This window comes from Rhinolophus sinicus, linkage group LG01 (genome assembly GCF_036562045.2).
Source record: "Rhinolophus sinicus isolate RSC01 linkage group LG01, ASM3656204v1, whole genome shotgun sequence".
Classification (NCBI taxonomy): domain Eukaryota; kingdom Metazoa; phylum Chordata; class Mammalia; order Chiroptera; family Rhinolophidae; genus Rhinolophus; species Rhinolophus sinicus.
The window spans coordinates 151,883,876-151,910,387 of record NC_133751.1 but is presented as its reverse complement, the minus strand read 5'-3'; the positions used below and the strand labels follow the sequence as shown (position 1 = coordinate 151,910,387).

General features: G+C 33.5%; 1 protein-coding gene across 6 annotated transcripts in view; it reads left to right on the top strand.

The window, feature by feature from the left end:
• The window catches only part of SCN3A (sodium voltage-gated channel alpha subunit 3), a 105,686-nt gene that overhangs the window by 52,468 nt on the left and 26,706 nt on the right, over positions 1-26,512 (top strand). For 2 of the 6 annotated variants that reach the window (XM_019727328.2, XM_019727329.2), the window contains exons 12-18: positions 1,285-1,572; positions 7,053-7,253; positions 8,432-8,564; positions 9,913-10,151; positions 17,721-17,894; positions 18,891-19,247; positions 21,038-21,508. In XM_019727328.2, the coding sequence (XP_019582887.2) occupies positions 1,285-1,572; positions 7,053-7,253; positions 8,432-8,564; positions 9,913-10,151; positions 17,721-17,894; positions 18,891-19,247; positions 21,038-21,508 (1,863 nt within the window). Of the gene's footprint in view, positions 1-1,284; positions 1,573-7,052; positions 7,401-8,431; positions 8,565-9,912; positions 10,152-17,720; positions 17,895-18,890; positions 19,248-21,037; positions 21,509-26,512 lie in introns of those variants that run through there. The other 4 variants (XM_019727323.2, XM_019727325.2, XM_019727326.2 and 1 more) reach the window with 3 other exon arrangements.

Here is a 26,512-nt window from a genome sequence, read left to right as displayed (position 1 = left end):
GAGATTTTGAAGAGTCAAGTCTAAGAATGCCTTTTTCTTTCCCCAACCCCACCCCAGTATCTGAGACAATTGACAGCGTGATGCCCTTTTGCATCTTTATTCGCCAAATAGTAACTGAGCCCTTTCTATGTCAGGTGACATGCTAGGCAATGCGCACAAAAACATATGACAACATTCCTATGCAATTTATAGTTTAGTGGAGAAGACAGAACAAAATGGTAGATAAGGTTGTTTGTACTTAGTAATGACATATATAAAGAGTTGAACCAATATTCTCATAATGTAATCATTTCCACTTCCTTGATTATGTTTAAAAACAGGAATATACTAAATGAGAACTCGGCTTTGATATGCACAATATTGTTATTTCATATCCTCTCTAGTCATGGTTAGATCATTTCCAGTCTAAAAATACTAGTCATGGTAATGAAAATACAAAACATCTGCCATGCTTCACCTCAGAGCAGGCTATGTTTCTTTAGTATGTACAGAAATTAAAAATGCTTAAGTATACTTAGTGCTGAAATATAGAAAGAAAATATTTGAAGAAGTTCTCATAATCCCTTGAATGATTATTTCAGGTACTTATTGATTGATGTGTTAATAATGTGTTATTATTTATAATAATAACTTATAATATTAAAAAAATTAAAACTAAAAGTTCTGTATAATTGCAGAAATTAACATGACCCCAACGATGTGAACTATAGCAATAAATGTAATTCAAATTAAGGAAGAGGATAAACTAACCAATATATTCCCACTACTTCTATCTAAAGGTGAAATAGCAGACAGTTTAAATACATTGTTCCCCCAAAAAAGAAAAGAAAAAGTCATTTGTCCTAGATTTAGAAGGAAAAAAACACCATTCAGTTATTCACAATCACACTTGGGAGGAAAAAGCCTATGGATAGAATTGAAATAGTAATCAGACCAGCAACCACCAAAAGAGAACATTTTCTTTTAAAGTGTAGAAGATACTTTTAAGAGAGCAATTGTCCCCTGAAATGAAGCTAATCTCAACAGAATTAAAAGGGGCGGGGTCTATCCAGAAGATGTGCCAAAACAGACTTTTCTTGTCTTGATGCATAGGCTAGCATATTGCCTTATACTATTCAAAATTGTGTCATTATTAAGTGAACTCTCTTGTAGTAAAGCAGAAAGAAATGACCAGAAGACATAATTTTCACATATAGTTAAGAGTCATAAATGGCAAATTTGTACCATAGTCAACTGCTTTCAAAATTTTATGTTCTAAATAGTGCCTCGCTTTGTTTTAAACAGGCAGTTGCAGCAGCATCAGCTGCTTCAAGAGATTTCAGTGGAATAGGTGGCTTAGGAGAGCTCTTGGAAAGTTCTTCAGAAGCATCAAAGTTAAGCTCCAAAAGCGCTAAGGAGTGGAGGAACCGAAGGAAGAAAAGAAAACAGAGAGAGCACCTTGAAGGAAACAAAGGAGAGGGAGACAGGTTTCCTAAATCTGAATCTGAAGACAGTGTCAAAAGAAGAAGCTTCCTTTTTTCCATGGATGGAAACCAACTGAGTAATGACAAGAAATTCTACTCCCCTCATCAGGTATGGCTTTCTATTAAGCGCTCCAATTGGTTTTGACATTGCTATTGCTTTTTAACTGCTGATATTTTTGTTTTGGTATATTTTTGCAATATCTGATTTAAATGAGGGACCGGTAACTAACATTAATAGTTATTTAAATTTGTACCATAAATTGTGTTTAAACAGGACTTTGATTAAACCATTAATAACTTTTCATTTGAGGCAATCAGCTTTATACATTGCACTATTTTGAGACCATGTTTTTTCATCTGCTTTTTTGGGGGAAAGGGCCTATCAGACTTTTATCTTCAAGTAGACAGTTTTGCATCTCTTGTTTACCTTTTCCCTTCTAAGACCTCAAATGAACTTATCTTCTTTGCATTTGGGTTTCTACCTTTATTATCTGAGGTTCTAATCATAATATATGCATAAATCTTGAAAACAAATGTCTCTGGATTTTGCCTTTATCTTTTGATATGAGAACTGTGCTATCATGAGTCTTCATTAACGTGATATGGTGTCATGTTATGATACATTAAAATAAAATTATGACCTGAATGCTCTTGGAGAGAACTAAATTGAAGACATCTATTTTTGCTCCGATTTAATGCCAACTGACCAATTCTTCAGCATAGATTCAAGTCAAAAAGGAAAAATAGTTTCAACATTTTGCCTGTTAATAAGTTTTATCTATTGCAAAATGTAAGGAGTAAATAGTTATGGGATCTGTGATAAGTACAGTTATGACTTTGAACACTATTTGGTTCCATTAAAATTTCATGTGCTCTGAATTATTAACTCTTTTAATCATATTAATCTGGGTCAGAATTACACCCCAAAGATAATGCTTTGAGAGGCACTCTATATAATTAAGTAGAGAAAAAAATGTACATCAACCAAGGGTAAAATATCCTTCTTATAAATACCAAAAACTTCTTAAACAATTGGAGTGGTAAGCACAAAATTCAGTATAGCGTTTAGTTCTTGCTTGGGAGAAAAGGCATATACAAGTTATGAACTGGTGTTTATTTTATAATTTATATTGAATGAGTAAATAAATTTTTAAAAAAGAAATAAACTCTATATAATAACTTTTAACTTGAATTCTCATATTAGGACAAAATAGTTATGTTCCTGCAAGAAGTTATAAGATAAAAACCATTTTCCTATAAATAATGCCAGTATCAGGGGATCCAACTACTATTTTGCATCATACAAATATAAAGTATGGTAGTAGATCAGTATAACACATTTGGGGTTAACCTGAAGCTCTATAAGGCAAGTCAGGTTCTCAGACAAGACTTTTTGCCTTAACCTGTCACCCTTGGTATTTTAGCATTATTAAATTATTAGGAGGAGTAGTATTTGAAACCATAGCATAATGATTGATGTCACAAAAGCTTGTGCTCATATCTCAATTCTAAATTAATTGTGACCTTGGTCAAGTCACTTGTACTTTGAAAGATTTCCGTAAAATGGGGTAATAACGTTTATTTTAAAGAGTTGTGGGGGATTAAGCAATATATGGAATACCTATGTGACAAATAGTAAAGCTCTTAAGTTAAAATGAATTCTAAATGAAGGAAACTAAAAATTTGAGTAGATTCAACTACTCACAAACATACATGCTTAGGAGCAATATTTACATGAAAATACATAGCTGTGTGTTTTTGAAAACAGTACTTGTCCACCATTGTTTCATCATTATGCTCAAGTAAAGACTTAATGAATCTGTTCATTCAGCCAATCCACAAATATTTGTTGATCACCTTATGTGGCAGAAATAGTTCTAGATGCTGAAAATATCTTCTTCTTTTTTTAAAATATCTTAATGAGCAAAAGAGCTACAACTCACTGACCTCATGAAACTTTATACTAAAAGAGGAGATAGACATAAACAAGTTAAATAAGTTGTAGACTATGTTAGAAGGTGACAAGTGCTATGGGAATAAACAAACAAAGCAGGAAAGGGGGATCATGGGACCTAAATGGAGGCAAACATTTTAAACTGGGTAGTTTGGGAACACCTCACTGTAAAGGAAACATTTCAGCAAAGATTTAGAGGTGGCAAGGGAAGAGGCTATCTCACAGAAGAGCATTCCAGGATCATGAAAGCCCAAGTGTTAAGTCCCTGATGCAGTAGGGCCTGAAATGCTCAATGAGCAGCTGGGAGGCCTGTGTTGAATGAGCCACAGAGAGGCAATAGAAGAGAGAAGTTGGTTGACAGCCAGAGTTTAAATACTAAATACACAATCAGTATATACATATGTCATATGTAGTTCATTTTATACTTGTAGATAGAGAGACAGTGAGATAGGTAGATAGATGTTAGATAGAGTACATGATAGTCGATATTTCAAAAGTAAAAGAAAAAGCCTCTTAGCGCTGATATTTACATACCCCAGTAAAAAGAGGCAGAGAACATTAACACAACTCATAAGCAATAATACACCAGAAGCCATTTATGATTTCTGGATTTGTGAACAAAAAAGGACTCTCTTTGATGGGAAAGAGAATCAATGAAGTGGGGACAGGAAGAAAAAGATAGACAGGGAACACTGTTCAAAGAGAAATGTGTTTTGAAAATGTCAAGGCAGAGAAGCTGTAAATTACAGGTACCCTACCCTCTACTATCATAAATTTTAAATGTCATTTTACATGTATTACATTATTTTGTTTTTAAATAGATAATATATATTCACAGGACAAAAATGGCAAAAATTTTTAAATGTGTACACTGGAAAGTAAATCCTGCCCAAAGATTTCAACCTATGTTGTTTGGACACACTGAGAAAATTTATTTTAAATCAAAACCTTCGTAGCTAGAACAAAGTGTAATTGTTCATTAATTGAAAACATTGATAAGGGACATACATTTAACTTGAAATGCTATTAAGTAGGTATTTCTAACAAATACTTTACATGCTTTTACTAGAACACGTTCAAATTCCCTGCGTTATCTTCCATCTTGACTTTTCCCAATCCCCTTCGAGTTTAATCCCTAAATGCAGGATTGTGTTTTACAGACCTAATTTCTTCTATTTCCCCTTTTGTTATTGAAAATTAAGAAAAAGAGTTCAGATGTACCTTCTTGGAACAAGGCAAAACAAAATGAAACAACAACAAAACAATCAAAACAAAACAAAACAAAAATAACACTGGGGCCCCAGGCAAAGAAAGGTGACCTTTTGGTCCTTACAGCATAATAACTTGTTTTCCCTAGAGAAAGAACTGCCACAGCTGTGGGTATTCCCTCTACTCTGCTTCACCTTCTAGTGTGTTATTTTTGGTTTATTTTCTCTGAATACTATTTTTGTTATCTTCTTTTTCAGTCTTTATTGTCTTGAAAGCTGTGCTCACACCCATTATTATACTTTCCAAAGAGTGAATAGAAGTTTCAAATAAACTCAAAGATCTGGAACGCCTTTGAGAACACCCTGACATAAAAATATGCAAATTAAAGGCATGTACAAGATACATCATGGACTACCACATACCACATACTGCCAACCAACATCACGTAGACAGTTTCAGTTTCCAAAGACAGTCTTTGAGAGTAAGCATATTAATTAAGATGATTACACTGAACCATCCCACGGATTACTGTAAAACCAAGTTAGCATTCCTGGAGTGTAGGGAGAGGTCCACATGCATAGAGACACCTGGAATGTGTGGTAAATATTCAGATTCCAGAGTCCTACCCCCTGCTTACTGAATCCCAATTCGCAAAAGCTAGGACCTAAACATGCACACTAAAGTTTCAAAAACAAGTCTGAACATGACCAACAGTATACTGATAATTTAATCTGAGTCTGGGGAGATTAAAAACATTAATATTCTTTATTTTAGGGAGCTGAATTAATGTCTTTACAATGTTTAATTTCTTGATCTGTCTGATGACTGGAAAATCAGGTTAACTACTGCCTGACATTGGGGAGACAAACCTGCTGCGTACGTGTGTGTCACAAAGACACAGCCACAGATTGGACAAACCAGACAGTCAATAATTCCTGTGGGTATCCGAGCCAAGTCCAAACCAATGGTGCATTTCTTAATGAATAATATCTTTCCAGAACATCGCTGAGACAGAGGGCAACACAGACTATCCTAGTGTTTTGCAGTCTGGGAGCAGCCATAACAATAAAGTTACAAATGGGGCCTAAGAAAATCAGCATGACCTAATTAGGCAAAAGGACCAAAAATAAATGTGATGGAGTCTGCTTTTATGTTTTTCACCACTAAAATTATTTGTATTTGATTTTACACTGAAGCTTGGAGGAAGGAAAGGAAGGTCCAGGCATACTTATGCTGGCATATGGCTATGTGTGCATCGGGATTTGTATGTATGCACGCCTATTACCCTGGTTACGCAGAGGTAAGAGAGGTGATGAGAGATGAACCAGGGGAGCCACAGGGAATGTCACTGTTAATGAGGAAGAGAGTAAACACAGGTTCTGCAGACTGAATAAAGGTATTTTTGAAAATTTCATTAAGGCTAGAATAAACACAATTATGTGATGCTGACAGTTTAAAATCTATCCAAAAAGTGAAAGAAGGCACTTCATGCTAAATCCTCATTTTCCTGTACCAGAAAGTATTTCCTTGATTTATTTGGGGACACATATAATACAAAAAGTTTTTGACACATCCAGTTCCGTTTATTAAAATTAAAGTGAGATGAGAAGGAAAAGCTGTCTTCCACATCACCTTTAGTAAAATCATGTGTATACGTCTTGCTTTTTAAAGCCAGTGTTAAATGTTAAATAAGAACAGGAATTTATATAGCAGTTTAGGAATTCTCTCTGTTGTTACTGCTACGACATATATTCTCTCAAATAATGTAAATCATTAGTAATCGTTTGGGAAACTGTTAGCAAATTTGGAAGACAACATCATAGGTAAATTTCGTGACTTTTATTCCCATGTGGATAGAGACAGAAAAAGGAAAATTTCCTTTTACAATTCAAAAGAAGGGAATGAGAAGATAATAGTTGTTGTTTTTAAAACATTATCCTGAAGTAAAATATTTGCTACAAATATTACACATTTGAGCCAACAGTGTCACGTGAGCCATACCTTATTTTCCAAGTTGCATGCCTTTCAAATCACAGCATTTGGGAGTGAAAGCCACGTACTGGCTGTTTAACCACCACTCCCACCAAGAAGGATCATTTGTCCTCTCCAGGATCAAGTTCTGTACCTATAACATTATGATGACCAAGTCCAACGCCCAGTACTAGAGTGAAGATTAAATGAACTGGATGTGCACTTAGTAAATTGCAAATCAGGATTCTTAATCAAAAAGACACTCGTTATGCTTAAATGAGCGTTGTGATCTGTAGTAAAAAGATTGAAACATATATGTTCTTTATAAATTTCATTACCTGTTCTTAAGAGCAAGACTATTCTAACCCCAAAGCAATTAGATTCCGCAACATTCAGACTTTTACTAAATTACTGTGTGTGTATCCCCATTCTTTTCTTCCTTGCTCTCTTTTCAGTCTCTGTTAAGTATCCGTGGCTCTCTGTTTTCCCCACGACGCAATAGCAAAACAAGCATTTTCAGCTTCAGAGGTCGGACAAAGGATGTCGGTTCTGAAAATGACTTTGCTGATGATGAGCACAGTACATTTGAAGACAGCGAGAGCAGGAGAGACTCACTGTTTGTGCCCCACAGACATGGAGAGCGCCGCCACAGTAACGTTAGTCAGGCCAGTATGTCATCCAGGATGGTGCCAGGGCTTCCAGCAAATGGGAAGATGCACAGCACTGTGGATTGCAATGGTGTGGTTTCCTTGGTGGGTGGACCAACAGCTCTAACCTCACCTACTGGACAACTTCCGCCAGAGGTGATAATAGATAATAAGTTAGCTAACACTGACATTACACACCAATTTGAAACAATCCAGGCCTGGGCGGTGTAGCCTGTTATTCCATCTTGCTTCCCCAAAATGAAAGTCCTTAAAAATGATATATGATTTATTGAATGCAAAACAATAGCATATTCAGAACCAACTGAATTGTATGGGACCATTAGCTTTCAAATACTTTAGATTAAAAGAATCCAGTTTTTAGAGTCTGGGATGACACATATATCTGCAAATCAGTAGACCTGCCAACACAAAATACTGGACATTTTAACAACCAAATCATTATTATAGATATATGTTCGCCCAGAATTGTGTAATTATCTATTCGTATTCTGGAAATTTCATATACTTAAAATTAACCATTGTAGGACCAACATAGATAATGGGCAGTTTTCACACGACTGTCAATATTACAGTGACTCAAAAATGTTTTGATGTCTATTAAAATGACTCTAAAATGTTTTGATTTCTTATAGGATGGCATATAGAAATAATTTTCAAAATATCAGGAAAGCACACACATTTCATTGTACATCTGTGTTTGTGCATGGAAAAATTGGCCCAATATGTCAATATTGTCAAAATAGCCTCAAAGAAAATAATTCAGCCTTGGGACTATATAATCCTATTATCTGTTTTGGGGGAATATTGATTTGATTAGTAATCATTGAAATAAGCTGAAAAATGATTTGCATTTGAGAAAAATGAAACAATATATGACATTAGCATGCTTATGAAAATTTTCCCTGAAAATTCCAGCAGGTTATTTAAAATATTTATGCAATATAATTGCCCTATTTGATTGCATCTAACTGGTTAATTCTTGTTAAGGGGTATTACCTGTGATATTTTTAAAAAATTATTTATAACTTAAAAATCAATAAATATTATTAGTTAAAAACTGTCACTTGGAAAAAATTGCATGTAGCATGATTTTCCAAAGAAATGCTATGTAGTGTTGTATTATTCATTGAAAAGGGTGGTTTGAGCCATCAGTATTTGGTTTGCAGGGCACCACCACTGAAACGGAGGTCAGAAAGAGAAGGCTAAGCTCTTATCAGATTTCAATGGAGATGCTGGAGGATTCCTCTGGAAGGCAAAGAGCCATGAGCATAGCCAGCAAACTGACCAACACAATGGAGGGTAAGAAGGAGGCCATGGGATAGGCAGCTTTCTATGATTGTATGCTTTGTGGATCTATACCTTCTTCTCATAGAATTGCCACAGTCAATTACCCAGGATCCGAACTGTATTATAGACCTAAGTAGATGATATATGGAATACATGATGTCCACATCAATTATAAAACTAATGGTGTTCTTATTTCTTTTTTTACTTGGGTCCTTTTCTGTCTGAAGCATGATATTTCACCATTTGGTATCCTATCAGTGAGAATTTATCCTTAAGCAATTAGAGGGAACACTTCCCTTTTCAAATTTTGGTATATAGAAGCACAAGGAAACATCTCTTTCAACCTTTAGTCTGTTTTCTAGGCAAGGTGATGGGGTCTGGGGAGGCATATAAATGAGTTAGACAAATCAAAACCTGTGCTCTGCTTCAATAGGGACCCTAAAAATAGATCTCTCCTCCATCTTCCATATACACAGAACCCATTACATTCCTTCAAAGGAGGGCTGACACAATGCTTGTTAATTTGGGCACAGGGGAATGGGGAGCAACTATTACTCCTTTGTTCATTCATTAAATAAGTCCCCACTTCTTGAAGAGGGATGTTACATTAGTACTGCAACTTTATAAGTCAATTACATGTCATATCTAACATATGTTCTTATGTTCTTCAAAAAATACCAATTACATTTTGCATCTTGTTCTGTTGATGTATTGGATATCTGAACAGTCACATAATTATAACAGGTTTCACCCATTAAAATTAATAGTAACTGTTTATATATTAGGCTAAAATTCTGAAAGATATGAGAAATATGAATAATGGAAGTAAGTTTGGGTCTGAATCTATACTAAAAAGACGGACATATGATATTCTCATTGTGTGCAAGATCAATGCTTATGTGGAGACAATGAGACGAGAGATGAGTCACACATGCTAATAAGGATCACAGCTTTAGATGATGTTCTTAAAAAGGTACTTTCAAAGAAACAATAATTGGTTGATACATTTACTATTCCTGTAAAGCTGATATAAAACTTGTTTTGATACAAGAGAATATAGCGATTTAATGAACTATTACATAAGTTATTAGGTAATGAAGTTAGTTTGAAGCAAAATATTAAATTCAAAGTGTTTATTTTCTGTATTTAATTAAAGGAGAAATAAAGTCTATTTACATAACATTTTAATGAACATTTTATGAAAATATTTAATGAGATTGTCTTCTCATGTTTAAGCTAAGTTATATAAACTTCCATCACCAAGTAGACACATCAATTCTATCAAATAATGTATAATCTATAGCAACAATAATTAATTTTTATTGTTATTTACTACTCTTCCTCTTTATTGTTTTCCCAGAACTTGAAGAATCTAGACAGAAATGTCCACCATGCTGGTATAGATTTGCCAATGTGTTCTTGATCTGGGACTGCTGTGATGCATGGTTAAAAGTGAAGCATCTTGTCAATTTAATTGTTATGGATCCATTTGTTGATCTTGCCATTACTATTTGCATTGTCTTAAATACCCTCTTTATGGCCATGGAACATTATCCAATGACTGGTCAATTCAGTAGAGTGTTGACAGTAGGAAACCTGGTAAGTTCATTTGAAGTTAACTTATTTCCTTGGGTAGGAGTGAGGGAGACAGACCAAAAAAGAAATACATTTGTGCTGTGTTGAAACAAAAATTGTATCTTCTTTCTTCATAGGAAGAAACATCCCAAGGAATATTACAGGGAATCTCAGCAATAAGGTCTAAAATGCAACTAGTATTAATGCTGACTGTTTAATGTCCATACTGATTGATAATGGTGTCTTACCAGTTGCAAACTTATTAAAATTTTTACTATCATTCTTGCTGGAAGTATAGATCCAGAGAAAACATGAGATCTAAATCTGGCTCCACAAACATACACAGCCTCTGAAGACATCATGTCCATTGAAAGGAATACACAGGTTGAATTCTATACCAAAGAGGGCATAGTTTCTTCAAACTGAATTACCTAACAAAATGTGTTAGTAGTAGTATTTACACATAGATGGAATAGTAAAAATGCATTTGTAACTTAGCCATATTTTTGGTTCAAATTACTTGAGCAGGCATCTGTGTATGTGTATGCTGGCATATACATTTCCTCCTAAATTATATGAAGAGATTGAAATGGATGAACAAGTAAGAAAAGGATTGATATTAATCAAGACCTTCCTTTTTGGCACAAGACAGAAACAAACTCAAGCTAGCTTAAGGGGGGGGAAGAAAAAGACTGAATTGTGGAAAGGAAAGAGAAAACAAACTATCAAACCATATAAAGGGTAATTTTGCAGTTAGGCTCCAGGAAATTGTTTTAACCAAGGGCCTGGGTATAGCCCAAACGTTCACTGCGTCTTTTGTCTCTAGGACAGGAAACATGCTCAGCCATAGCTCACTGGTTTTACATCCTGTAACTTTTGCACTTAAAAAAGACTAGATCACTTTTTAAATTCCAGTTCAAAGACTCTCATGATAAGAGGACTCTACTTGGCATAGCTTGGCTTAGATGCTCACCTCTAGCTAAATCAGCCTTGGCAGAGAGTGGAGTCAGATGAAAACATCGCAGTCTTAAGGAATCATACAGGTGGAGGAGCAATCGCCAACAGAAGGGGAAAGAGAATACTCGGCAGAAAATTGCGTAAACGTCTACCCCAATAACTGGCCTCAATTTCATTGCATTATTCAATTCAATAGAACCCTACCAGATTCTTGAGATCTTCATCTTTGGCACCTGTGATATTGATTTTTGTTCTGATTATTCATTGATCTTTCCAATTAGTCCAACTCGGCCTCCTTTTCTGAACTTCTCTTCTTATGCCTCTTACAGCTCTGTTTCTTACTCAATGTTTTTATGTACTTGACAACTCTAATGATTATCCACTCTTGTGAAATAAGCTGTGTCCCAGTCCTGTGCTTCCAACTGTTATAGATCATTGCTCAAGGACAACTTTAAACATAGTATATGAGAGCTAAAAGATCATCTTTCCCACAGTCTATTGAAAGTCCTAACAATCTCACTTCATTTTTGTGTTACCTCTAATAGTGGCTTTCCAGCTTCAAAGAATCCTATCTTCATAGGAGTTTTATAGCTATTTTGACTTACTTCTCCCTTCTTTCTTAATATAACTTGGTATGAAGACCATTACTTCTTCTTTCGAGGTATTTCTTTTCTTAATCCTATAACTACTATTAAAATAATATTTTTGGTATTCTTCTAATGAGGCTCTTGTGCAATAATAGTCATGTGTACACCAATTTTGGCACTCAATATGACTTGACCTTGATAAAGTGTCTATTGTCTATATTTGTGGTTCAACACTCTTATCGGGTTTTCAAGACTCCCCCTATCCTATCTAATCCTGTCCTTCTTATACTATCTTATTGTCCATTGTTTCCTAATTAGCTACCATCAGCCCCATCAGAGCAGCTTATCACTGTACCACATAAACACCACACATTTGTTTATACGTTTACCTATGAGAAAATATTTCACTGTGCTCTACATTCACTTTTAGAATATTCTAACTCACCTCATCTTAATTCTTCATGTTTTCCAAGATTCAACTCCAGCCCTATCTCCTCTAATTATGATACTCTCCCAACTGAACACTCTTTTAACTCCAAATGGATTTGTGATAAAACATGGTTGAATATTAAACACTTCCATGTTGTATTATAATTCTTGATTTTCAAGTCCATTATAAATTATTTGGTGGCTAAGGTCACGTCCCATTTTTCTTTTGTATCTCCAACAGTGTTTACACTGTTGTTGCTCAATAAATTACCAACTCATTGTTTCCTATCCAAAAGGGCTGTTTCCCCCCAAAAGGGGCTATGTTTTATTAAAGAATATGGGCTTTGGAGGCAGTTGGAACTGGGTTTGACCTCATTGCCAATGCTTACTAATAATGTAGCATCTGGACAATTCTGATAAAACATCTGAGTCTTTGTTTTCTATTACTGAAACGGACATAATAATACCCATCTCCCAGAGTTGTTGTGAAGGTTGAATGAGGTAATGTGAAAACACTTAGCACTATGCCTGGCATCTAGCATGTGCTCAACAAATAATTTCCTTCCTCTTATATATGCTATTAACCTTTCTTTGAAATACTGATGGAAAATAGTCTTGCTCTAGCTCTTGTATTTTCCCCAGGATATTGGGGTGTTAGGGAAGTTGAACAAATGAAGGAAGACATTTTGGAAATTTGCCCAAGTAAAGCAGGAAATTGAAGTTTTATAGAATTCCAATGTTCAAGCAATTGAGTATGGAAGCACAGGCTAAGAGAGGTAGGGTTACAGGATAATGAAATGGAAAAGCACTAGACTAAAGCTTCAAATCTGGGTCTAAGTTCAAGTGTCCAAGCTAAATATCCGTGTGGTCCTAAAAAAGTCACATAGATCTTTGGGTCTTCTCATGAGTACAATGTTTGGATTAGATAACATTTGATGCCCTCCCGCCCAGTTCTAAACTTCTATAAAGTTATGAATAGCAACGAAGATGAGGTAGGGAAGTGAGGTAGAAGACTAATGACTGTTAGAACCACTGTCAAATTGAGATTAGTGCTGAAGAAAGAAAGCACATCAAGATGGAAAGTGTAGATAATGGAACAGATTTGAATGAACTATTCCTAAAATAAGAATAGGAGAATGTGAAAACTGACTATCTCTATTGGCTGATGGCTGTTTTATTATTATTATTATTATTATCTTATATCCATAAAGCATTTTATAGTTTAATGTCTCACATATCATGTTTGATACCAATAAAAACTTTATAATAAATGTTTATATATGAAAAAACAATGTGTTTCAAATACACATAATATTAAATATAAAAATGACATATTTCATAGATAGATAGATAGATAGATAGATAGATAGATAGATAGATAGATGATAGAATATTCCTTATATCATGGATACCTTATATCATGGATACATCTGACCTTGGGATATATTCCACACCTTGGATGGTTGCATTCGTATTTTGTGGGGAGTTTATAGTTTGCTCATTAAAATAATTTAGAATTTCTATGGATTACTTTTTACTGCTCAAATGACTGCATACTGCCTTATAAATAAGGACACAAGAGGTTTTGGTTGAATTGATAAGAAAAGAATGACCCATAACAGAATTGCATAACTTTGAGTCTTTACTTAGATCCATGTGTCCCTTTTACATCCTGTTTCTGGAGCATATAAAAATTACATCACATCTCTGTTGAATGGATTGATTAAATTTGACTCTCAAGAGACCTCAAATATCTATTAAGTTTCTCTAAGACGATCTGTTTTGCTTTTGTTTTTTATTTTACTGTGACAATTATAAAGTTCATGCACCCACCTTAGGGATTCTCTAAGCAAGAAATCCTCCAATTGGTCATAGTAGGTTAGACAACCTCTTTATCATACAATCATTTCCAAATAATCTATAACTTTTTCTTCAGGGAATATCGACAAAGATGTATAACTCCTATAAACTGGTTTCTTTTCTTTCTGTAATGCTCATCGTAACCAGTGATTAAGGGTGCATCATATGTCCTTATTCTGCTACATCCAGAAGGGAACTCAGAGCATGGTACCTGTTCTAAGGATTTTACAGGCTATTTGGAAATAAAAACCCAAAGAAACACAATTAGCAAAATTATTTTAATTAAGTGGAGTGGTGTAGGACATTAATTTTAAATTTCAGGAAAGGGATATGATAACTCTTTGAAGGAAAAATAATGACTTATTTATTTAAAGACAAAACACTTGGGAGCCAAATCCTAGAATTCACCTGGGAGGCCTCTCACCTCCACGGAGTGCAATTTTGCCACCTAACTCCTTACCTGGTGTAGTATAATAATGCCTTGTCATCTCCAAACTAACAACTTCTAATGAGGCTCTTGTATGACGATAATCATGTGTACACCAATTTCTGAATAAAATTTGCTAAGCTAATACTGATAGAAGTCCAAGAAGTTTAGACACAGACCTGATAAATCATTTCAATAAATAGCCTCTCTTGACAGATAAGGGAAATGAAAATCACAAATGTCAAATTATTTGCCACCACTTTTCCTTAACTATATTTCAATTTTATCGAAAACAAATTAACAACAACAATAAATATTTAATCATGCATATCCAAAAGGCATGGGGATAATAAAACTATAAGCATTAAAACAGAGGCTAGTAGTAATGGAGCAAATGGCTACATCAAATTCACTACAAAGGAATGGAACATCAGTCTGAGCAAGCAGAGGTTCTGCAGAGCAAACTGATCAATACGAGAACTTCAGCTTTTAGAAGGAACATTTCTATCTTTTTAATGTGTATCAACAGAACTTTCCTCTCTGTCTAGGTAAATACTCAATAGTATACAACTTATTTAACCTTCCCATCCCTGAACTGAGGCCTTAACTGCTAACATTTGATCACCCCAAACTCTATGCCCCCCCAAAGAACTCCAAATGCCACAGATTTATTTTACTCTTGGTCCAGAGTCACAGCTGATTCTCATCCCAACCCTTAGCAATGACATTTTAACTCGTTATCATATCCATCACGTAGCATATATTAGGAACTTCTCACTGAACTTATCTCCTCATTATAGAAGCTGGTTTAGGAAACCTAATAATTCACTGTCCATACAAAATGTATCAGCCTAAATGAATTATGTTTATGCAATTTCAGGTTTGTATATCTTAAATACTATTGTATTTTCAAAGCTAGCACAGTATCTACCATTTATTAGGTACCCAGCAATTTTTAATAAATGAAAGAATAAATGGCTACAGGATCATATAAACCAGTTTCAAAAGATAAAAAGCTTCTGCAGAAGACAAATATAACTAGGCTAAGTCCAAACAATAAACATTCTACATGTTTTTTATTAATTGTCTGGGTCTTGAAAATTATTTGTTATAGAGAAAATTCAAAAGCAGATGAATGTATGTTTATAAAATATGCATTAGCATTGTTTAGAAACCATACCACAGTGTGTGTGTGTATATATATATATATATACACCGTGTTTCCCCAAAAATAAGACCTAGCTGGACCATCAGTTCTTATGTGTCTTTTGGAGCAAAAATTAATATAAGACCCTATCTTATGTAATATAATATAAGACTGGGTATAATATAATGCTAGGTGTTATATTAATTTTTGCTCCAAAAGATGCATTAGAGCTGATGGTCTGGCTACGTATTATTTTTGGGGAAACATTTTAAATATATATATATATATATATATATATTTCCTGTCCATATCCAGAGGTTGCCAGTTCTTTCTGTTGTTAGCATTCTTTAATGGAGTTTTAAAATTATGTAAATATAAGCATCACAATCAGTATGCTTGGTTGACCTTAGCAAGAATGGGAAAGACTTCTAAAAATTATTTTTTTTAAACTTTTATTTATTTCAGTGTGTTTTTCCACACACCCATTAGCTCCAAGTCAAGTGGTTGTTTCAATCTAGTTGTGGAGGGCGCAGCTCACAGTGGCCCATGTGGGGATGGAACCAGCAACCTTGCTGTTAAGAGCACAGTGCTCTAACCAACTGAGCTAACTGGCTGCCCCCCTAAAAATTCTTACTCACTGACAATGCTAACCTAGTCTAAAATATACCAAAAGCAGTCCCAGTGATTTTTTAGGACTGAATTTGAAAACACTGAAAGCTACAAAGAGCTGTGATTTTAAACTGCAAATTGTGATTAAAATGTTATTTTTAAAGAGAAGTGTCACATTTTAGATGAAAGAATGTAAGTTTAAGGTATATGTTTTTATAATGAAAGATATCTTCCAGTCATTTCAGAAGAGCTGAAAAGATCGCCTTATGATTTTCTGTAGGAAGAGATATTTATAGCTCATTTGTGTGGATAGTTTCTAACTCTTACGTGGATAGTTTAACTAATATATTTCTATAATTAGGCTGCCTATTTTAAATAGTAGCTGCTTCAGAAACTTTATGTAAGAAATAAAATTTATATAAATCAAAACATATTTTATATTCACCGGGGGAAATATCCCATAGAGAGTCAATGCATAAAATGAAAAAATCATTTTTCAATGTGCGTTCCACCACAAATCTGGATTTTCATGGATAGGCTTGCTTAATATACATTTTATTTTCATTTGAGTGAATAAATGATGAACTGAAGGTTTTGTTTGTTTGTTTTTCGTTTTTTTTTTCTGGATCGGTATTTCCCTTAGGTCTTTCTGTGACTGGGAAAATGAGATGTTAACTGCAATTACATATTAGTAAGAGTGGATTAAGATATGTTAATATGATGTTTTAGGAAACCAAATAATTTTGATACTGTTACTTGATAGAGTTTCTCCAAAGTAAAGGCTGATTTACCTTGGTAAATGGTAAGCTTGACTTTATAGTCATGACATGAAGCTTCTACTTGCAGTTAATTAAAAGAATTGCTTTAAAAAAAAAAAAAAAATATATATATATATATGCACACATATTTTTTTTTGCAAGAGTAATTTCATAACTCTTCATGTCTTTGGGTCTCTTAGCCTGTGGTTTTGAGTTAAAAAACAAATTTTGAGTTTATGCCATTGTTTTTCTATTGTGAAATAGATACTCATTCAACCTGTCAAATAATTTATTATTCTTAATTATGGATGTATGCATACAGAGGATGTTCTCCTGCTGCTTTCAATTAAATCTGCAGTTCTTTGCTCTATTAATCCATTAACCTTAATTTTGAGGCATGCATCCAGAGATCATTATTATAAAACATTTGTGGCAAACTCCTGAAACTTCTTTCAGGAATGTTTATAAAATCATAGAAATATGATGATGTCCCTTTAAAAAAATCAAGAACAAAATATGGTTTCTATCAAATTTAAAGTAATGTTTATATTACTTCCAATAACATAGATTTGTTCCTCATGCAATAGTACTCTAAAAAAATATACTGTGATTATGGTAGAAGCACAGTGTACCGAAAAGGGTAACTGATATTTCATTGATATTCAGTAGCTATTATTTAGTATCAAATTTAAAATGTGGACCATGAAATGTCTTAAAATTAGCATTTTCCTGGAAATCTAACATTCATTAAATAAAACAAATCTACTTAAAATACTCCCCGAAAACAAAATGCTAAACTTCATCAATTCCTCACTTTAGGTCTTCACTGGGATTTTCACAGCAGAAATGGTTCTCAAGATCATTGCCATGGATCCATATTATTATTTCCAAGAGGGTTGGAATATCTTTGATGGAATTATTGTCAGTCTCAGTTTGATGGAGCTTGGCCTGTCAAATGTGGAGGGATTGTCTGTACTGAGATCATTCAGACTGGTATCTGCATAGACTGTTTATATTTTGTCTTTCATTAACAGAACATTTATTTTGAAAGTGAATCAATACGTATTTCTATAGTTATTTACTTTCATTGATATTTTAAATTTACACCAATATGTGTGGTATTCTAGGAAAATATATACATGTTCTCTTTAAAACTAAGTGTGACTATTTTCTAAGAATGATACAAAACGGTTGAAACACTTCATAATAGTTAGCTATGTGGGGCACATTTAAAAACACTATGTGCTTCTACAATTGTTTTAAATTCATTAAAAATTTTTTTTTTGCTTTAAAAAAGTTTAAAGCTTTAAAGTCTGTAAAGAAATGCAAATAAAAACTTTAGGCCCCAATTAATCTTAGCTTTTTATCAACTTATATTAGTGGGAGCGACTTTAAACAAATGTGGGAAAATATTTGATACCATTAGCACTTTAAACAATGGTATAACAAACTTTTTTGAATTTAGCAAAAAAAATATTGAAAAATATGCAAAATTTTGTTGGAAATTAAGTAAAATGTGTATTTTTTTTTCAAATTGAAAGGAAGCCTTCTGTAAGTTTATCAAATTAGTTTTTTTACTTTTATTTTATAAATGTGCATGTGTAATATATAACTCATGCTTTTCATATTTCTTCTTTACTCTCTAAAATGTAGCTTGAGGATGATATTAATTTGCTAAATTTACAATGTGTCTAATCAAAATATTAACTTGTTTTCATAGATATATCTATTGATGAATCAGAAATGTTTTATTCATCACCTCTAAATTATTTCTTTTCAATTTTTTGCATTTAAATGATATTACAATTTGGTATACAGTTCCAATATTATTAACACTTTTTTTTCTGGATTTGAGTTTGTTTAGTATGGTTTGAATTTTATATCCCCCAGAGGCAGGTCTACAATATGGCATACTAATAAAACGATGTCTAACTTACTTCCAAATTATATTGTGATTTCTACTAAGAGTATCTTTTCACTTGATTGCAGCTTCGAGTTTTCAAGTTGGCAAAATCTTGGCCTACCCTGAATATGCTGATTAAGATCATCGGCAATTCAGTGGGGGCTCTGGGTAACCTCACCTTGGTGTTGGCCATCATCGTCTTCATTTTTGCTGTGGTCGGCATGCAGCTGTTTGGTAAAAGCTACAAAGAATGTGTCTGCAAGATCTCCAGTGACTGTGAACTTCCACGCTGGCACATGAATGACTTCTTTCACTCTTTCCTGATTGTGTTCCGCGTGCTGTGTGGAGAGTGGATAGAGACCATGTGGGACTGCATGGAGGTCGCTGGCCAAACCATGTGCCTTATTGTATTTATGTTGGTCATGGTCATTGGAAACCTTGTGGTACGTATGTGTTACAGGTACTTGTAATTAAGAACAAGTTCACATAATACCTAGGAAGGTAGCCTGACCCAGTAGATATATCTCTGGTTTATCATCAGTGATGTAGACTCAAATCCCAGTACTAGCACTCTGTGCATGGGCGAATTACTTAACTTTTCTGAGGCTCAAGTTCCCATACTATGAAACTGAAATAACAAAACTGAAATTTTACGGTTGATGTGAGGATTAAATGAGGTCTATCTGAAAATTTAGGAGCAAAAATATTAGTGGGTCTTTTTTTTTTTGCTTTTTTTATTAAGTGAAATTTTTTTTATCATCAAGACTAACTTAATCTTAATATTGTTATAGCCTAAATTATTTTTATCCCAATATTATTTTGATAAGACAATGATCTCTAGTAAATCTAAAAATACAACAATCTATTCTATATTGAAATTGCTCTTTATACATTCATAGTCCATACTGTTTACTTACTCAAAGGCATAAGTTGCATATTACCAAATTTTGATGAAATAAATAGAGCTTTACATTTTAGTTATGTTTTGGAATTATCTAAATGACTTGGAAAGGGACTAAATATATGCTTCCCTGAGTTTTTTTTTTCTTAAAGGAAAATTATTATAGTTTAAATTAATCATACATACGGACATTGACCAGATTTTAAAAACTTATTTCTTTTAGCTCTGACTGAAAAGCACCACTGTAAAAGCATAATTTGTATGTTTGTATTGAAATGTTTAAAACTTCTCAGTCATGCACAGACGAAGCATTCCTTATATATCATACTAGACTTTTCCTTTGAGAGGTACATTTCAAGTGAGATTGCTTAAAAGAATTTTGTGGGATACCAGTGAACAGGCAATTTTTTCAGAATAGGAAATTAGGAAGTCTAGATTCTGAACAAAATCTGATACAGAAATGAGGAAACAAACTGGGGTTCTTGCTTTGCATTGTCTTCCTACCATGTAACAGTTTTTGAAATTCAGTAACTACATGTCAAGCTAAAAATATTCCTATAAATAAATTTTATTTTATATCAGCTATATTTAATTATTCCTGCATTAGTCATATTTTATCAGTTAATTAGGTAATTTCCCCCCATGTATCCCAATGATACTCCAAGATTTAAGATTTACTCATATTTTCTGCACAATCAAAGGAAAGAGAAAAGTAATTTACATTATGTGGGTCTAGCCTATCCTTGGAATAATTTTAGATTTTTCTCCATCTGCTAAACTATTTGGACACAAAAATTTCAATGCTGGTGGGAAATGTGTTATATAATTTGGATTTAGAAATTTCTGTTCTTATAGGAGTTTGTGACCATTGGACAGCAGAATTTATATTTCAAGTATATTGTTTTAATGAATATCACTAGGCTATTAAACTAATTCACTACACACAAAGCTAGACATTCCCTAGACAAACTGATAAAATGACTAAAATGAAAATATCTATTTTTTTTCTTATTGGCCAAAACCACAAAAATGGGATTTGCTCTTTCACTGGCAACCCTTAGTAGCTACTATTTAGATCTTAGAGGCTCTGGTGTCCCATTGTTTTCAGTAGGAAACAGCAGACACTTGTTTTACCATTCTACCTTACAGCAGGTAGAAGATATCAGGTCCTGTAAATAGTGTGTAATTAAGACGTGGTGTCTGGAATATAGTAAGCATTCAAGAAGCATGTGATGAATTAATTTTAGCAAAGATCTACATGCTTCCTGTTTAAACTATTGTATTTATGTATACTTCAATATTCATGTAGCAAATTTTCTTTTTTTCGTTTAGGTTCTGAACCTCTTTCTGGCCTTATTGTTGAGTTCATTTAGCTCAGACAATCTTGCTGCTACTGACGATGATAACGAAATGAACAATCTCCAGATTGCAATAGGAAGAATGCAAAAGGGAATCGATTACATAAAGAATAAGATACGGGAGTGTTTCCGAAAAACCTTTCTGAGAAAGCCAAAAATTATAGAAATACAAGAGGGCACGAAAATAGACAGCTGCTTGTCCAATAATACTGGAATTGAAATAAGCAAAGAGCTAAATTATCTTAAAGATGGAAATGGAACCACCAGTGGTTTAGGTACTGGAAGCAGTGTCGAAAAATATGTAATCGATGAAAATGATTATATGTCATTCATAAACAACCCAAGTCTCACGGTAACAGTGCCAATTGCTGTTGGAGAGTCTGATTTTGAAAACTTAAATACTGAAGAGTTCAGCAGTGAGTCAGAACTAGAAGAAAGCAAGGAGGTAAGAATGTTTTTAACTCTTTGTTGTATTTCCTATAATACCCATGCAATATGGTTATTGAGTATTTCATTGTGTTTATATTGTTTAAAAGTATATTGAAAATTATATATATGGTAATGTTAGAAAAGTATGAAATGTTCTTTACTGGGAAATTCATTCATAGAAATTCCAACTTTCCACTGGAAACCATCATTTTGAATAATTAGTATATTCATCTTGATAGTTTGAAAGTCTTAAAAAAAAAAGTACACCCTTCCAAAAAAGAGATGTTATTTAATACATTCCATTCTATACTACCTTATGCTCTTTAGAAAAATTAATGAACCATATTTTATTGATATCGTGTTAAGTGTCACCTCCTTACTTTCTATATTAGCTTTTGCTACAGTTTGCTTTAATATGAAAGTTTTGTGTCGTTTTTGTTCACCTCTGAAAGTTTTACTGACTACGATAGAATATTATTCATTTATGAAAGTGTTACACGTATTAGGAAAGTTCAAGTAGCACTGATTTTATTTTGCCCAGTCAAGAATGAGCAAATCTATAAGGTTTTCCAGATGAACTTGAAAATGTTAAGAACTACTTAGAGAAGCTCCACTTGAGGATTACAGTTAAACCATAGACTGAAAAGCTGCTCTGTTATATTACTGGTTGATTAAAAGAAAAGAAGGAAATTATTCCTACTGTATGATTAGAATTCATAGGATCCCATAATAGTAGCTTAATGGTGTTAATTCCGCAATTCTGTGTTGTGAAGAATAGGATTGAAATTTTTCCTATTACTATTTATGGATTTCTAATATAGCAATAGGAAATAAGTCTAGCATGGAGTTATAAAAGATTCATGGAGTTTTAGATTCAGGGTGTAATATTGACACCATAGGAATCAGACTAACGATGTCTGATTTTGTGAGCATATTTTGGAACCCTTTTTAATAACAGTATGAACAGAATTTGTATAAGTAACAAGTAGTTGACAATGTCACAACTCATAGCCTCCTGATCCCTTTTTTTGCAGGTATTTCAGAGCTGCTGAGGTATAATAGTAAATGTAAAAATATTTTGAAAAATATTTCAAAGTGAGGTATGAGATTCTTTCTCTTAACTCCACTCCAAGTCTGCTTAGTGAGTTCAATTACAATCTATATGTTGCTCATTCTGGAAAAATAAGAATTCTAATTTTATGTTCCATCACCTGATGATATAGATTTATTTAATAAGAAATACAAATTGATTAACAAACATTTATTAGGCACTTTTTGTGAACTTGGCTGGACACTAAGTGTAAGGAGGAGTTAAAGGGGAGCTCCATACCATGACCCTCTTCAGGGAAATCTCAACATCTTTGAAGAAGCTCAACATCACTAAGTCACAATATCATTAGGGACATATTGAAAACTTTAATCCTGCAGGACTGAATGTAAGGTTATAGGTATTGAGAATAGCAAGAACACAGCAAATTGGTAAATGGAAGAGATAAAATTATAATAGACCTCAAAGTCTGGGTCAAATATATGAACAGAAAGCAAAAAGCAGAAAACCACTAAACAAAAGACAGTTTAGAGTGAGCTTAGTAGTAAGACGAGGCAGTGAAACAATCAGCATGAATAAAGTATGTACTGGTTGAGAAGATAAAGGAAAACTGTTTGGACGAGTCAGGTAGTTTTAGATTGTATAGTCTTTGAAGTAAGTCGAAGAGTTTTGAATTAGCTGCATAGACAGTAAGGAACAATTTGTCTGTTGTGAAGCAGGGGAAAGGCAATAAAAAGTGATGTTTTAGGAAAATGCATTTGATATCAATGAATAAAACAGTTTGGAGTGAGGATTAAGGGAGTTTTCTTGGGGAATGTGGTTAATGATCATTTCATAGCAATGAGTAAAGAAACACGGGACTAGGGTGATAAGTGTGGTAACTGAGACTGTCAACTTGACAGACCTAGTAAAGCATATGGGAAATTGGGAAAAATGGCAATGCCATGGTCTGAGATGGCCTTTTCAGAAAGGTTACCAGGTTTATGTGAGAAGAAGAGCAATTCAGTTGGGATATACTGAAGTAGAAGTGACAGTGTTAGGAACCAGAGCCTGGGTGAGAGGTCACGGCTTAAAAATTGCTTCAACAATGCAGATTTCATAATGATCTGATTCCTTCAACATAGAGGAGCTCACCAAAAAAGTAATTATAAAGAGAAAATAGGGAAGACTACCAACAAGACTAGCTTGGGATCAAGAAGAGGTAGAAAAGCCAAAGATGTAGATAAACTTTTGCTACATTAATATCACAGTTTTATCACATTAGATCATAGAAATTAAATGTCTTCAAACAGCTGGTTTCTGGAATACTTCAGAAACTCTGTAATGCCCACAGATATTTCAAATGATTACTTAGAAGCATACTACCTTGTTGTCATATCTTTTTAATGTCTAAAAAAATCATAAATTTGGAACAATGAGACACAATATCATCATTATCAAGTCCTAGAAAATACTTTGTTATCTGAAAAAAGAAATTCCTTATTGGGTGACTTTTTAAAATTAGCAGTCCATCTTCTTCCAAGCTAATTTTGAATACATGGAATCTAATTACAAAATGTAATGACATTGTTTAAAATGTACAAATACAATAGTGGGAAAAATCAATCAAAGTAAATGTAAAATTAAATACTTTTACAAAGTTAGGATAGCATTTCAAATTATTTTGTGCAGTAAAATTAAGTTCAATATGTTTTATATTGATGATTTTTAAAATTCGTACCAAAGAAGTCCTAAAAAATTAATAGGGCAGTTCTCATATATGCTCACACAAAGATGAAAAGAATACTGGTTTTAAAAATAAAAGCAAAAATTACCATGCTCTAACATTACGAGAGCAAATTTAGATAAATTCTAGTAAAGTTCAGTTTTGATCTGAAATTTCTGAAACTGCTGGCATTGAACTCAGGTCATATTTCAGATGTGCATTTATGTTAGCTGTTATTCTTTTTTAGTAGCTATTGCACACACACACATAAATTAAAAATATTAATAATATATCCATAAAGTGACATTTTGGTTTATGCTTCTTAGTTTTTGACCACAAGTAGAAAAACAAAACAACAAACAAACAAAAAAAATACTGAGCCATGCTTTGGTGAGCACAGGATATCTTTTCTCTTTTCTGACAAAGTGAGAAAACATACATGCTAAACCCAGCATATTGATAAATTTCTCACAGTGATACGTAGGTAGGAAGGAAGGAAGGAAGGAAGGAAGGAAGGAAGGAAGGAAGGAAGGAAGGAAGGAAGGAAGGAAGGAAGGAAGGAAGGGAAAGGAGAAAGCAAATTTTTTTCAATACATTTCTGTTTTAAGAACAGGCAGTAAATTTAGATGGTAGATGGTATTTGAAAACTCTACTCCTTCCATTCACTTTAGTAATAAAGTACTAGCTGTAGCAGAGTTGGGAAGAAATGATCCCTAGAAGTTTTTAGAGATAAAAATATGAATTGCTGTTATTATATACATTATATATATATTTATACATGTGTATCTATGTATATGGACCAGTAACATAAACAGGCTAGTATGGAAACAAATATAAAGCTTTGCATGAAAAAAATGTAAGAGAATTGAAAGTATGGATTTCAAAACAGTGATCTTTTTATTTTGGAATACCTTGGAATTATACAAATTGTGTGATAAGATATAACAGAATTTTGTTGATTTTTATATTTTTAAAGTTCCCATAATCATGATTTATTGAAATTTTTATATAACTATGGATTTTGACAATTTAGTTCTTAAACAATGTCATTGTCTTCCTAGGTGAAGGATATAAGATAAATGCTCTTAAGAATCATATTTGAAGTTGAATTCCAAAGCATAACCTAGCAATATCATACCGTGACCTTCACCGCTTACCCTTCTTACTTCTCACAGGGGTAAAATCAAGCTGGAGACATCAAGAATGCAGCTCTGGTGTTTTTTAATCAGCCAGAGGCTCGTGCCACCACTATTACCCAGGTTACCCAAGCAAGTTATACATGTACAATCACTTTCTAAGTGAATTTTGACTGGCCTGCATGCTATTCAGCTCTGTTCCTTCCCCTGCCATGGCAAGGAAGTGCTAGACATCCCAGCTGCTCTCTGCTGAGTCGTGTGACACATCACAGCATGGTCAGGCAAGGCGGGCAGTCCAACATCATATCTGATTCTGCTAATGAGTTTTCCAGTTTCGTCCTTTAAGACTTTTAAAAGCAGTAATTGCATGCTCATAGGATTTATATCTATTTTAAAACATGATAGGAATGTGTAAAGTTCATATAGTCAAGAACTTGAGAGCATGCATTCTTTTTTTTTTTCTCTCTGCTTTTATTTCATTAAAATAAGATCACAACAGTTTGGTTGTTGATTCAGCCTTTATAAGTATTAATAAATTATATTACCAAAATGAGCCTCACAGGGTTTTTTGATAGTGCTACATTTTCAGGTCATTATATTCAGACCTGTGAATATAATTTTCAACTTATGCACTCCAGATGGAAATGTCTGCTTTAATGTTTTTTGGGGGAAAGGCTCTGTTACAAAACTGAGTAGGGAGAGCATAAATTTTTGGATATGAAGGGCCATAGTCTGTATGCGTTTGGGCACCATATATCTTGGATTTTCATATAGTTTAGGGAAGTTGTTAAGTCATGTGTCTGAAAAACCGTAAGTGATAACTGCAAAGTAATTAAAAGAAGGAAAGCATCACGATATGGGTTAGGAAAATTTCATTGCATCTTGATCATTATATAATTGGTTCAGTGTACCCATTTTGTAAAATTTCCCTGATCTACATTAATTCTCCCTAAATGTTCTACCCAAAACTGACCAGGCAAAAAAAGGGACTTGGAAAATGTCCTACTTTTGATTATTATTAATTATAGTTTCATGAGGAGTAAAGGGCATCTTCCAAAATTACTGTAGGTTTGTGGATTAACTAAAGCTTTAGTTTATTCTCTTGAATAAACTTTCTCCTGTTGATATCAT